Here is a 13693-nt window from a genome sequence, read left to right as displayed (position 1 = left end):
TTTGAGTCGAAGGTCAATGAAATGAGAAGATTGTGACAGGGAAATGACATTTTAGTAATTTAGTTGTATTTTGACTTTACTTTTTACTATCATTTTTATTATTTTAATTTTTTATGGTAAAAAATTTTTTTTAATAAAACAAATTATTAAAACTTTAATAACCAGAATGAAAGTGAAAACAGAAAATGTGTTTTGTTTCATTCATTAGTCTTTAAAACTTTACTTGGTTGTAGTTATTTTAGTATGTAAAATGCAAATGAGAAATGTTGCTTTGTTGCTGGCAGCTTGCTGGAATAAAATAATTGTATGTATATATATATATATATATATATATATATATATATATATATATATATATATATATATATATATATATATATATATATATATATATATTAACATATATATATATATGTTAACAAATTAGGAGAAAACAAATGTTTGCAAAAATCGGTTTTCTGCAAGCTGCAATTAAGTATGTCTAGGCATATTTTCAGAAGTACCATTTAAAGACTCCCAAAGTACCCCCGAGCCTCCCACAGTCTCACCTCCGCTCTCAGTGTCGTGGTAGTTGGGGTCCAGTCCTTTCTCCAGAGCTTTACTCAACTTCTCCACTGCTCCAGCATGAACATAATCCAGGAACTTCTTCAGATTGGCCTGTAGAGGGAGACACACACACACACACACACACTTCACCTCCTTCCTATAAAAAACATAAAGACTATTTCTTCTAATATACGATCTGTTTTGGCAGCTGTATTGTTTGTCTTGTATTCACCTTGGTGTGTAACTTCGCTAGTTGTTTCTCATCCAGGTTTGTCTGTTTGTAGACCCGAGTTTTATATCTGAACTGTAAGTTGAAGACACCAGGAAGAGAGGAGGAACTGGTCAAAGATTCGTCAGTTTATAAATTCTGAGAAACAAGAAGCTCAAAATAGACAATGGGACCGTTTGATTCAAACCACAAATGCATCAAGGTCTGGAAACTTTAAATGTGACGCATTTCTGTTTTGCAGGACTGCAAAAACAATAAATAAAAACATAAAATAAATTAAATTAAATTAAACACATATTATTAATACCTAAATAAATATACCAGCGTATTTAAAAACTGAAATCTTAAATTAAAATAAAACTGACATCCACTTAGACAAGAGTGAATTATATAATTATATAATAGTTTTTCCTAAATATTGTGTAAGGGAAATGTGTCACGTGTTTTATTTATATATGTATATATATATATATATATATATATATATATATATATATATATAGAAATGCATTAAATGCAGTTTCTGAAAGCCAAAACGATGATCATGGTTCATTATTGCTGTTTCAAGATTTTTATTTGAAGTTTAAATTGTGCTGTAATGCAACTTGAACCTTTATACACTTTAAACATAAATTAGTGGTGGAGTTTCAGACAATTCATTTTCAGACAATTAGGTCCCATTATTTTATGTCAGTGCATTAAATAAAATGAACAAAAATGACCAATACATTTGTTGCAGTGTTTAATAATCTTAGAACTAGTTAATAAAAATATCAGTATTCATTGTTAGTGTTGGCTCAGGTCCATTTTTAAAGATATGATTAGAGATCAAATATATTTTATTAAAAAATATAAAGTATAAAATGATATCAATTTAATTTATAAGTTAATGTTAAAATTAAGATCAACTAAGATTAATAAATACTTTATAAGTATTTGGTATTGCTAGTTCATGTTAACAGATGCAGTTAACTAATGTGAACAAATAAAACCTTATTGTAAAGTGTTACCAGCTGTTCTTCTCAGCTGTCAATCAAACAGCAGGTTCCTATTGTGACAACATGTCCCATAGGCTCAACAAGTCTTAAATAACTGGTATTATTATGATTATTATTATTATTATTAATAATAGGTCAGAAAAGGAGGCAATGTTCAAGCTTTTTGTTATGAGGTTTAGGAGCATTCTGGGTGATGTTGTGTAGTGTTTGTGAGCCTGTGATGTCATTTCCTCCAGCACCTCCAGGTAGGGCACTCCTTTCTCCAGGGATTGAGCGAACTCCCGAAGCAAGCGCTCCTCCTCCAGGAACTTGGCATCTCGTCCGTCTCCAGCTGGCTGGAAGAGGCCGTAATTGTAAACATCCCACAACGACTCGCTGAGAGAACAAATAATCTGCTGCTTCGCGTTCCAAACGCTTGAATCGGGATCAAACCGCAAACACTTCTACAGACGGAGAGAGAGAAAACAGATTCCTAAGAACAACAGATTGAACTGGATTTAAAGTTCAAAATTACTTTCAGCTTTAGTGACGGCATCTGTGATTTGCCGTCATTCACCAGAGAGCTTCATTTTGACTCATAACTCATAAAACTCCTGCTCACAGTAATGTACTTACAACTGATGTCTACTGAAAAGACATTCTGGAGGTTTACAAGCAGATATGTGCAACCTCTTTATCTGCATGCAAAATTGTCATTGTAAATGCATAAAAAACTCCTATAAATCCATATGATGCAAACAACAACATGTCAACTATTATATTGAACCTGAAACATTCTGTATGTTTAAAATATTAATGACACCTGTTGAATATGTATATAATACAACACATTTCTGTGTCATTTGCATTGCATCAATCACTTTTACAAGTCCTTTCAAAAGCTTTAAAACAGGCTTAAAAACCATTCTGCATATTACAATCCATCACCAGACTTCATAATATGCAGCTTTATCTGGGGATTGTTAATGTGCCGCGATTGAGCATGTTAAAGTGAGCTGCTAATTGAGTCATGAGTTGAGATGAGTTTAGATGAGAATGACTTTGACATTAAATCAGGTCAGAGCTCCCACACAAATCACCACAGGAACTCAAGCTCAGTGTGTGTGTTTATTTAAAATTTCCCTAGAATAGCCTGACACACACACTAATATACAAACACAGTAAATATTCCTTCATTACGGATTCCCATGTTCCCCTTTTCTCCCCCTGAATTAATTTATTTTTTTAATTTTCTTCTAATGTTTCAATCCCTCCCACAGTAACCTTGGGAGACACAACAGATCCAGAGTATATTAAAGTTTTGTGTGTGTGTGTGTGTGTGTGTGTGTGTGTGTGTGTGTGTGTGTGTGTGTGTGTGTGTGTGTGTGTGTGTGTGTGTGTGTGTGTGTGTGTGTGTGAGTTTGGAAAAAAAATCACTAAAAAATAAATGAAAAATAAATTATTCATTATAAATAATAACTATAATAACAATACCAGTTTTAAATTGTATTTCTATACATTTGAAATAATTACAAATGACAACTATGCAAATAAAATATTAAGAATTATTATTAATTATTAATCTCCTTTTTAAATTATTTTATTTATACTAATTTAACAACAATCACTAAAAACATTGAACTGCAACTAAATATTATTAATATTAATAATACAAATAATAATAGAACCTGTTTTAAAGGATACTTTTTGAGTTTTTTTATAAAGAATAAAGCCGGTAAAAAAAAAGACACCACAAATACAAAAAACAAAAATATTATTCATGAACAATAATTATAAAATAATATATTCTTAATTATTTATTATTTTATTTCCATTTATTTGACAATAATTATACAAATCTATAAATAGAAAAATAAAACAGAAATGATGAATATTTATTTTTATTTATTTGAATAAACAATGACAAATAAAAAATAAAAATTACACTACAAAATAAATAATGATATAATCCATTTTAAATCGTTTTTTCTATTTATTTGAAAAATATTTTACACATTTATAAAATAAAATAAATTTATAATAATAATGGCATTATGGTCCCATATTATTGTTGATAGAAGTCAAAATTAATATTGGTAAATGCACATATCTGCACCATATCTGTAGCTGCAAAATTACAGAAGTGATGAAGTAGAGAATTTGTCAAAATGATAATCGGCCAATCGTACACATTCCGAGTGCATATGAATGTGTGTGAAGAGAAATGCACAGACCGTTTGTTTGATGTCAGGGATGCCGATGCGGAACACAATCACGGCGAACTGCGAGTCTTCCACGGGGGTCACTGTGGTCATGCTGCGCTCCATCTGACGCCGCCGGGCCTGCTGATTGGTCAAGACCGGGTGATACAGCGGCTGATTGGTTGTCTGATGATAAAGAGTCGGCTGACTGGGTAAATGTGGGATTCCTCTTTGGGCAGAGTTAACGGCCCTGGGCTGCCTCTCTCCTCTCTGCCATCCAATCACAACGGCCGCTGGTTTGGATCCATCTGTCTTGCGTCCAGCTCGGTTCTGGTGTTCCTTGTCCCCCATATCAATCATCCCATTTTGTTTCAATCTCTTATATCGCTCCTCCTCATCTTCCTCATCCTCGCCCTCTTTGTCTTCGGCGCTGCCAAAAAATCGCTTGGTGTTTCCCAACATCCTTTGCTGCACAGTGTCAGCAAGCAGTGTTGATGTCATGGCGCTGAGTCATTCTGCTTCTCGGCGTACAGCTTAATGTTAAACAGACTGAAAAAGACAAGAAACAAAAAATAATGAGTGATGCATTTAATTTTACTGATATTAAACTAAATTCATATTCCATTATCAGTCAGTATAAAGGCACACCTATAGAAAACCAGAAAATATGTTGACTTGAACCGCAGAAATGCACTAACAATAACTCAAAACACCCTGGCAACACAATGACCATTCAAACACCATAGCAATGCACTGACAACCACTCAACACCCTAGAAACACCCTTACAACCACTCAACACTCTAGAAACGCATTTACAACCACTCAACACCCTAGAAACACACTTACTACCACTCAACACCCTAGAAACACCCTTACAACCACTCAACACCCTAGAAACACCCTTACAACCACTCAACACCTTAGAAACACACTTACAACCACTCAACACTCTAGAAACACCCTTACAACCACTCAAAACCCTAGAAACACCCTTACAACCACTCAACAACCTAGAAACACACTTACAACCACTCAACACCCTAGAAACACACTTACTACCACTCAACACCCTAGAAACACACTTACAACCACTCAACACCCTAGAAACACACTTACTACCACTCAACACCCTAGAAACACCCTTACAACCACTCAACACCCTAGAAACACACTTACAACCACTCAACACCTTAGAAACACACTTACAACCACTCAACACCCTAGAAACACCCTTACAACCACTCAAACCCTAGAAACACCCTTACAACCACTCAACAACCTAGAAACACACTTACAACCACTCAACACCCTAGAAACACACTTACTACCACTCAACACCCTAGAAACACACTTACAACCACTCAACACCCTAGAAACACACTTACTACCACTCAACACCCTAGAAACACACTTACTACCACTCAACACCCTAGAAACACACTTACTACCACTCAACACCCTAAAAACACACTTACAACCACTCAACACCCTAGAAACACACTTACAACCACTCAACACCCTAGAAACGCATTTACAACCACTCAACACCCTAGAAACACACTTACTACCACTCAACACCCTAGAAACGTATTTACAACCACTCAAAACCCTAGAAACACACTTTCTACCACTAAGACACCCTACAAACACCCTAAAAACCACTCAACACCCTAGAAAGACATTTACAACAACTCAACACCCTAGAAACGCATTTACAATCACTCAAAACCCTAGAAACGCATTTACAACCACTCAACACCCTAGAAACGCATTTACAACCACTCAACACCCTAGAAACGCATTTACAACCACTCAACACCATAGAAACGCATTTACAACCACTCAACACCCTAGAAACACCCTAAAAACCACTCAACACCCTAGAAAAACCCTAAAAACCACTCAACACCCTAGAAACACCCTAAAAACCACTCTACACCCTAGAAACACCCTAAAATCAGATGTCAGCTTCTTATTCTCTATCACAATCCTGTATTTATTTATTAACATATTTATCTGTCATAAGTCTCATCTCGAGAGTTTAGCTCCGCGTAGCATATCTCATCAAAATATTATAATGTTTTTTGTTTAGGGAGCTTTTATAAAAATATAGAAATTATTATTTTTTCTAAATGTGATGTATACTGTATAAGCTATTGTGACTTCAAATAAACAGAAACAGACTCGACTGAATAACAGACTATGTTCATAACATTTTATTTCTGTGTGACTAATTCAATCCAATTTAAATCCTGATAAATTATTCATTCATTATTCATTACGATCCATGTATCACCTTTTATAGTAAAACATTGATGCTTTTGGATTAAAATATTTAACAAAGCATGCAAACAAACGGCCGCTTTTATCATGTACATTTTGTGATTGTGCTAGTTCCAGTGACTTATTCCTTATTAGTTTACTGATAACTTCTCTTTGTTGGTGAAATGATGAGGTTGCAGTTTTCCATGTCTTTTTCCCCTGTCACTTCAAATGTGTCCATTTTGAATCGTTGTTACTAAATATGAGACACAAGAGGGGTGAAATCTATGAATTTATCATTTAATTTGAAGGTATTTAGAGCCGTCTAGTATACTAACAACAACTCCACACCCTAGTAAAGTATTAACCACCACTCAGAACACTCTAGCAATGCACCGACAACCACTCACACCCTTGTAGAGCACTAATAACAGCTCAACACCCTAGCCAGTGGACTAACAGCCACTTAGAAAACATGGCAAAGAACTAACAACCACTCATGACACTTTGGTAAATGCATAGCAACACCCTGGTAACACTGCAAAACCTTAAACAATAACAGCACATTTTAGTCAGAAAAGGCTTCAGAAACATTTCTTTTAATAAAGATCTGCAAGCTACAACAGTGCGTGACTTTTCTCACAATTTATTTCTAAAAATAACAAACTCCTGCCATGTCTCCAGGGCACATTGACTGGATTCAATTTGCAGAAGACAGCGCAATTTTGTTGTTCTCTGTGTATCTCTATGTACTGGTGATGTCCATATGCATCTTCAAGATGATCTCACTGTTCTTAGCTTGCTACTGTTGAAGTGTCACCAAGCATTTGTGAGCCTGAAAAGACATAAAATCAAAGTAAACAGCTGCAAACACCTTAATGCTACAGGGATAATTATGATTCTTTTTTTTTTCTTTTTTAAGGAAAAATATTTAGAATTGGAATGTGAATTGCCAAAATATTGGAGAGCGTTGTTTCTCCGCCCCTCCATCTCGGACTCCACATTCATGTGTGTTGCCAGATTGAGAGCACGCAACAGGAACAAGCACAATTGATGGGCAACGAGCCTTACACTGTAAGTTGATGAGTTAATTTATCTGTTTTAATATACCTCTAGTCATAGAGGTTTTTTTTAGGTGGACGCAGTGGTTTTTAGGTCAGGTAGAATGAGTGCTGCAATTGCTCCAACATCATAGTCATGATAAAATCTTGTATGTGGTGTCATGCATATTCATTTTTACCCGCAAGCCACTGATAAAACGGATCTTTATTTTTATTCTGTAAAAAGCATAAAAAATACTGGATGTTTGAGAAAATTTCTTAACACTGAGCATGTGTGACAAATAAATCAACCTGACTTGCAGAATGCATCTGGTTGCATTGAACGTGTGATAGGGGTCACTGTCCTGTAGCTTTGTGAAGCATCAGCCCACAACATTTCTGCTGATTTCATTGTTGTTTTATTGCACACAAGAGAGACACTGACTCATTGGATTTATTTATATCATTTTTCAGTCAGCATGTTTATGACTCCCCTATATTCTATGCGCAAATGCCTTAAACAGCATAACTGCACATGCACCAGATATCTGCACCTCTCCATCGATGCCTGTCATCTGTTCAATAAACACTGTAAAGAGACACTGTCGTCAGTGACGTCCACATTTAGAAAGTGCACTGTAAACCTCCAGAGATCTATGTCACCTCATAACTGATGGCTCCTAGTGACAGATTTACCCCTTCACAGCTTTAGATGGTTATTTACTATAAATATCACAACCTGTTTTGTGGTTCAGTGCACAATCGCCCACTGCAAATACTGAAAAAGTTACAATGATTATTGAAAAGCTATTTTTATATCTACATTTCTATGCTTTTAATTAAAAATATTAATATTTTTAAATATTATAATTACACAAATAATTAATTTAATATTATAATAGTATCAAAAATATATACAATTATTATTATTAAAATAAATTTCATATTAAATAGATATGAAATATTACAATTATTATAATATTACCTAAAATATAATATATATTTTGGATGATACAAAGATTTTTGGATCTTTATATTATGGATTATATAGAAATATATATATATATATATATATATATATATATATATATATATATATATATATATATATATATTCAAATTCAGCACATTCTTCACTCTTTGAAATGCCAGAAACGTAAATTATGCAGTAGTGGTGATCGAGATCGAGAAAACACTGTAATTAAGCAATAAACACAGAAAATGTAACTGATATAGTCAAGTTAAAAATACAGTATTGTACATCTAGTTTACCTGCTTTAAACAAAACTCTGAATATCATTCAAAGATCTGATGACACTAACCTGGAAAACTTTGGTAAATCCAGTGACAATTCATCCGCTGAATCAACCCAGTACCTTGTAAACACAATTTTGTTTCCAGATGGACTGATATAAACCCTTCAATTAATAAAATATAACAATCAGATTGCTAAACTGAGTTTTATGGTTTTCCCATTTTAAGTTTGAAATATGCATCGGACGGTCAGAGCGAGACTGTTTGGTGTCTGATGTTCAGACTAATATATCAACTCTTTAAAACAGACTGTTAGTAAACTTGACTGGTTACACTGGTGCCAATTCAAGAGTGAAGCAGGCCAGCGAGACACAGATGGTCTCCTTCATAAACCTTCCAAATCAATTGCTCATTCCATCTATAAAAATACAGCAATGTCAAAAATTAAGCTCCAAATCAAGAGTTTCTGGAGTTAATCAGGGTCAGCCACTGAAAACATAGTGATGTCTCACTGGTTAAGTTAGTTAAGTAGCCTGTTGGAAATTTATCATAAAAAGTCTATATTTAATCATTTTAAATAATAATAATCATTATTCTTTATTTATTTTAAATATCAGTTAGTAATTAAATGTCAGTAATTCCATATGTGTAGATCGATTATTCCATAAAGGAAGAATTTTGACCAGAAAGTGACAAAATATTGCAGAAATTTATTGTCAAAGACACAAACTAAACAAAATGAACACTACCACAGCATCCAAAGCACAACATGTGCAACACTGCAGAAGTGTTTGCATGCATGCATGCATGAATCCAGCCGTGCTTTGTAATATTGAACTATTTAGCGCTGTGTATAAAGTTTGTTGAAAATTCTCCAACCATAAATGACATGTAAGAAGACACGTCAACTACATGCATGAACCCCCTCATATTCAGAAGCTGATAAAACCAGACCAATGAGGAAGCAGAGAAGTGTTTCTCGCTCGCCTGATTAGCTCTCCACTGTATAATTGGCAGTTGACTGGGGCAGGTGGGGAAAAATAGAGCACTGGCCTCATTTCGCTCTCTAGAGACGATTCAGAGAGAGTAACACAGGCGCCACACAGAAACCAGCAGCCCAAGGACAAAGCGGGAAGAGCGGTGATACGAGACCAGGCCACAAAAACAGCAACGAGAATGCAGAAACCATTGTTTGAGGACACCGGACACAAGATGAGACCCGTCAAACAATACTGTACCTCAGAGAAACATATGCGAGTTAGTCAGTAGTCCAACAGAACCAGTATTTGCTGACAGAAATAACTAAATAAAGCACATTTTCATGTGTGTTTTGTCCAAGCGTCCATTCAGCTCGCTCACTCCCTTTTTTTTGTGAGAAGAAACCCTTTTACACACACCTCCTGTTGTATTGTACTTCATTCTCTCACATACATAGCGCGCCACCCCCTCCTATGTAGGACAGGGTGAATATAGATGTATTTCCAGTGAATTGGTCCCCAGAAACTTTAATTGGAGAACTTCCATGGAACAGACTGTCCCACTTTTATAACCCGTTAAACAGAAGTGGAGCAACCAGGTCCAGCATTAGTCCCTTCATGTCTCTCAGTCTCTTTGTGTCTCTCACCGGCCATCGCTCCATTAGAAAAGAATGACAGCGCAGATAACGAACAATTAAAAGAAGTGTCGGTGGTCTTTTCTGCACTCTTTCCCTGGGGCTCAGAGTGAGATTGCACTCTTGAGAAAAGCAAAAAGTGCTTTCCATCTCCATTTCACACCTGCTAAAGCCATGGTGACAGAGATCATGAATTGTGCTTATCATTGTGAAAGAAATCTTAAATCATGCATGAGATTTACTGTGAGTAACTACATTCGAATGCAATAATGACATGACTTACAAAAAGAGTACTAAACAACCATATAATGCTGAATGTGTTCAAATGTTTTGGGTCGGTAGGATTTATTTGTTCTGGAAAGAAGTTTCGCCTGCTCACCAAGGGTGCATTTTTTAATCAAAAAATGCATTAAAAACAGCAATATTGTGAAAAAATATTTTTTAAATGAAATCAACTGTTTTCTATATGAATATATTTTAAAATATAATTTATTTTTGTGATGCACAGTTGAATTTTCAGCATCATTACTCCTGCAGTCTGCAGTGCCACATGATCCTTCACAAATCATCTCAAGAAAAATTTCTGATTATTATCAATATTAAAAACAGTTGTGCTGCTTCATATGTCTGCAGAAACTGATGCATTTGATTTTCAGAATATAACTTATTTGAAATAGAAGTCATTTGTAACATTACAAATGCCTTAAAATCGACTTAATGTTTCCTTGCTGTATTTGTTCATTTTAAAAATAATTTTTCTGACCCTAAACTTTTACTCCACAATGCCAGGATGCTAAACTGTTTTGATTGGTTACTATACTGGATGGCTGCAAATTCTCTAGATTTGGTTAAAGTCTCTTCTTCAATTAAGTCTGTGAAACTACTTCACTAATTTAATCATAAGTCTAATCACTTATTAATGCACAACTCTGTTTGTTTAAATAAACCAAACATTAATAATAAACCATGACTCATTTAGGAACAGCCCAGTGATTAAACATCCTCTTATGTCCAATAATTTTAAGAGGAACACCTGCATAAATGGTGAAAGCAATACAAATGCACAGATGCTTTTCAATAAAATACAGGTGCGTGTTACAGGATTTATCAACGTGAAGAGAAAAGGCACTAAAGACACCAGCGACCAGTGTTGCTAAAATTATCACGCCATGTTGTCCTACAAAAACCACACTAGTGCATGTGAAGCTGATAGATGTCCTCTGACGAACAAACGGAGGAACAGCTCAGCTGATCATAAATGAACTGACGGATGGAGAATCAAAACCTAACTACTTCGTTGAATACTTTGCATACTCAACATGTTTTGTGTGTTTGAAGAAAAGGGTTTTTCATATATTGCTTAACCTTGGGATAAAGTCTTTACAAAGCCTGAGTAAAAGGCCACTTTCATCTCTGGGTCATGAAACTCTGATGCAGAGCTAGTTAGTTGAGCTTTTGTGGTTCCAAGGGTGAAAAGTGTGACTCTGCACTGCTAGATGTGTTTTTCAGCAACACACAACCAATGATACACCATTAATGCTTACTGCCCCAATGCTTATGCCATTAAATATTCACGCACTGTTCAGTTTCAAACATAATCCAGCATGCATTTCTGACCATTTTTGTAATACACTTTAAAGGATTAAATTAGAGTGGATTTGCATGGCAAAATGTAAACTACTAAAACAACTATTGCATGATTGTTACATGCTTAATTGTACATCCCAGTGTTTATAAACATCCTACATATGCAACATCAACAACAACAAAATAACATGTCAAATATCAAAATTGGCAATTAATTGCTAATCCAGATTAAAGTATGAACAGCGTGGAACTGGTACAAGATAACTCGTTATGAGTGACGTTAACACAGGAAATAATGCGTGACAAGCCCAAATAATCAGCAGAAGCTTTAGAGAAGGAACTAAACGAAGAGGAAACCCACAGCCGTGACCTGGTTTGACAACACACTGGAGGTCAGCGCTCTAGAAGAGACGAGGAGTACAAAGAGAAAACTGGGACGAGGAGAGACAGAACGAAAAAGATGCTGGGAAAGAGCTCAAGACACATGAGAATGAGAGTAAATGCTGGAGGAAAACACACACACACACAAGACCAGAGAAACTCCACTAAATCACAACAATCAGTCTGTCCATGTCTCCAAAACATCACAGACTGACCCAAGCTGCTCCCGGGGGAGATAGACGCTATAAAACAGGAAGTGACAACAGCTCTGACTGACTCTCTGATGGCCGACAGACGTGTGCTGTTTTGTGAGCATGTGACAGACGAAGACAGTGGGCTTTTAAGTCACACGATGCTTTGTGTGAAAAAATAAGCATCACATGACCACCAAACTTTAGAGCATACTGACTAATAATCACAGATCCACTGCTTTGAAAACCCACTTACATTTCTGCACTGCTTTTCAGCTTCAACTTAAAACTTCGCTTTTGGTTACAAAATGTCATTAATGTAAATCTTGCACAGATATGAGCATAAGTTAAAATTTTTACGACGTTGCATTTGAGGTATATGTTTTATCAGTTCATATGTTCATCATGCGCACAGCCCATATCTATTCAAGAAAACACATCATACACAGATTAAGATCACACTGCAAAACGCAGTAAAATCGAATGACAAATTGTGCTCAAACTGTTTACAAACACAAATATTAACAGTTCAGTCTTTCTCTATACAGACTTCCTACATTAGTGCTATAGTGTATAAATATGCTCTCTGTGCACTCTGACCTACCTTTGCTCTCAGCAGGCCCATCACACCAGGAAAACGGCGCGCACACACACACACACACACACACACACACACACACACACACACACACACACACACACTTACTCACCCACTCAATATCAGCACAGTTTACAGCAAAACACACACTGAAGTCAAAAGCACTGCATACGCAACTACTGCAGTTCACAGTCCTGCTAATGCACACCAGCACAACTGCACCACTTTCCCAAAAGTCATTTTTCAAGCATCCCAGGAGTCACATGCATGCAATAGTTTCTATTATATGTTATCGGATGCAATATCCAACCGGGAATTACCCAATTGTCCAGCCTCAGCTTCCTCATTCCAGCACAGAAGAGCCGCTTTGCTCCAGAGATGTGGTCAGCAGGGCAGAACAGGGTCCAGAGAGGCACAACCAAAGCAAACACTCGCCAAAACGAGAATAAGCGCGTTTTCCCGTGCACATCCAGGCGTTGCGTCCACGCAGGATCACCTCCAGCACTGGAACAATCTCTCTTCTGATCTCTCCCGCTGTCATGCACTCAAACACTCCTCCCTCCAGCCTCGCTCTCCACACACACATATACACACACACACGGCCTCTCGGATGCTTAGAGCAGATCAAACTGGCTTGCATCTGAGGCTTGGATTTCATCAGGATCTTCTGTGGCTTTGAGGGAAGAAGTCATCTGTTATGCTTGGAAACCACTGAATCCCACAGAGGAAAACATAAATGTTTCACATGTATAATGCAGGATGTTCATGCATATGTGTGTTTGAGTGTATGTGTGCATGTAGAAAAAAATCTTT

The 13693-nt window shown here is 36.1% G+C and overlaps 1 protein-coding gene across 1 annotated transcript in view; it reads right to left on the bottom strand.

Moving 5' to 3' along the window:
* Positions 1-13436, bottom strand: part of LOC132116367 (SH3 and multiple ankyrin repeat domains protein 1) — a 52879-nt gene extending 39443 nt beyond the window's left edge. Inside the window, exons 1-5 of the mRNA XM_059525178.1 lie at positions 13201-13436; positions 3987-4502; positions 2013-2216; positions 779-850; positions 549-657 (exon numbers count right to left, since the gene is read on the bottom strand). Of these exons, the coding sequence (XP_059381161.1) occupies positions 549-657; positions 779-850; positions 2013-2216; positions 3987-4454 (853 nt within the window). The 5' untranslated portion in view covers positions 4455-4502; positions 13201-13436. The remainder of the gene's footprint in view (positions 1-548; positions 658-778; positions 851-2012; positions 2217-3986; positions 4503-13200) is intronic.
* Positions 13437-13693: the final 257 nt, after the last annotated feature.

Source organism: Carassius carassius, chromosome 35 (genome assembly GCF_963082965.1).
Source record: "Carassius carassius chromosome 35, fCarCar2.1, whole genome shotgun sequence".
Taxonomy (NCBI): Eukaryota; Metazoa; Chordata; class Actinopteri; order Cypriniformes; family Cyprinidae; genus Carassius; species Carassius carassius.
Note: the sequence above shows the minus strand (reverse complement) of the source record. Positions and strands in the feature narration are given on the sequence as shown.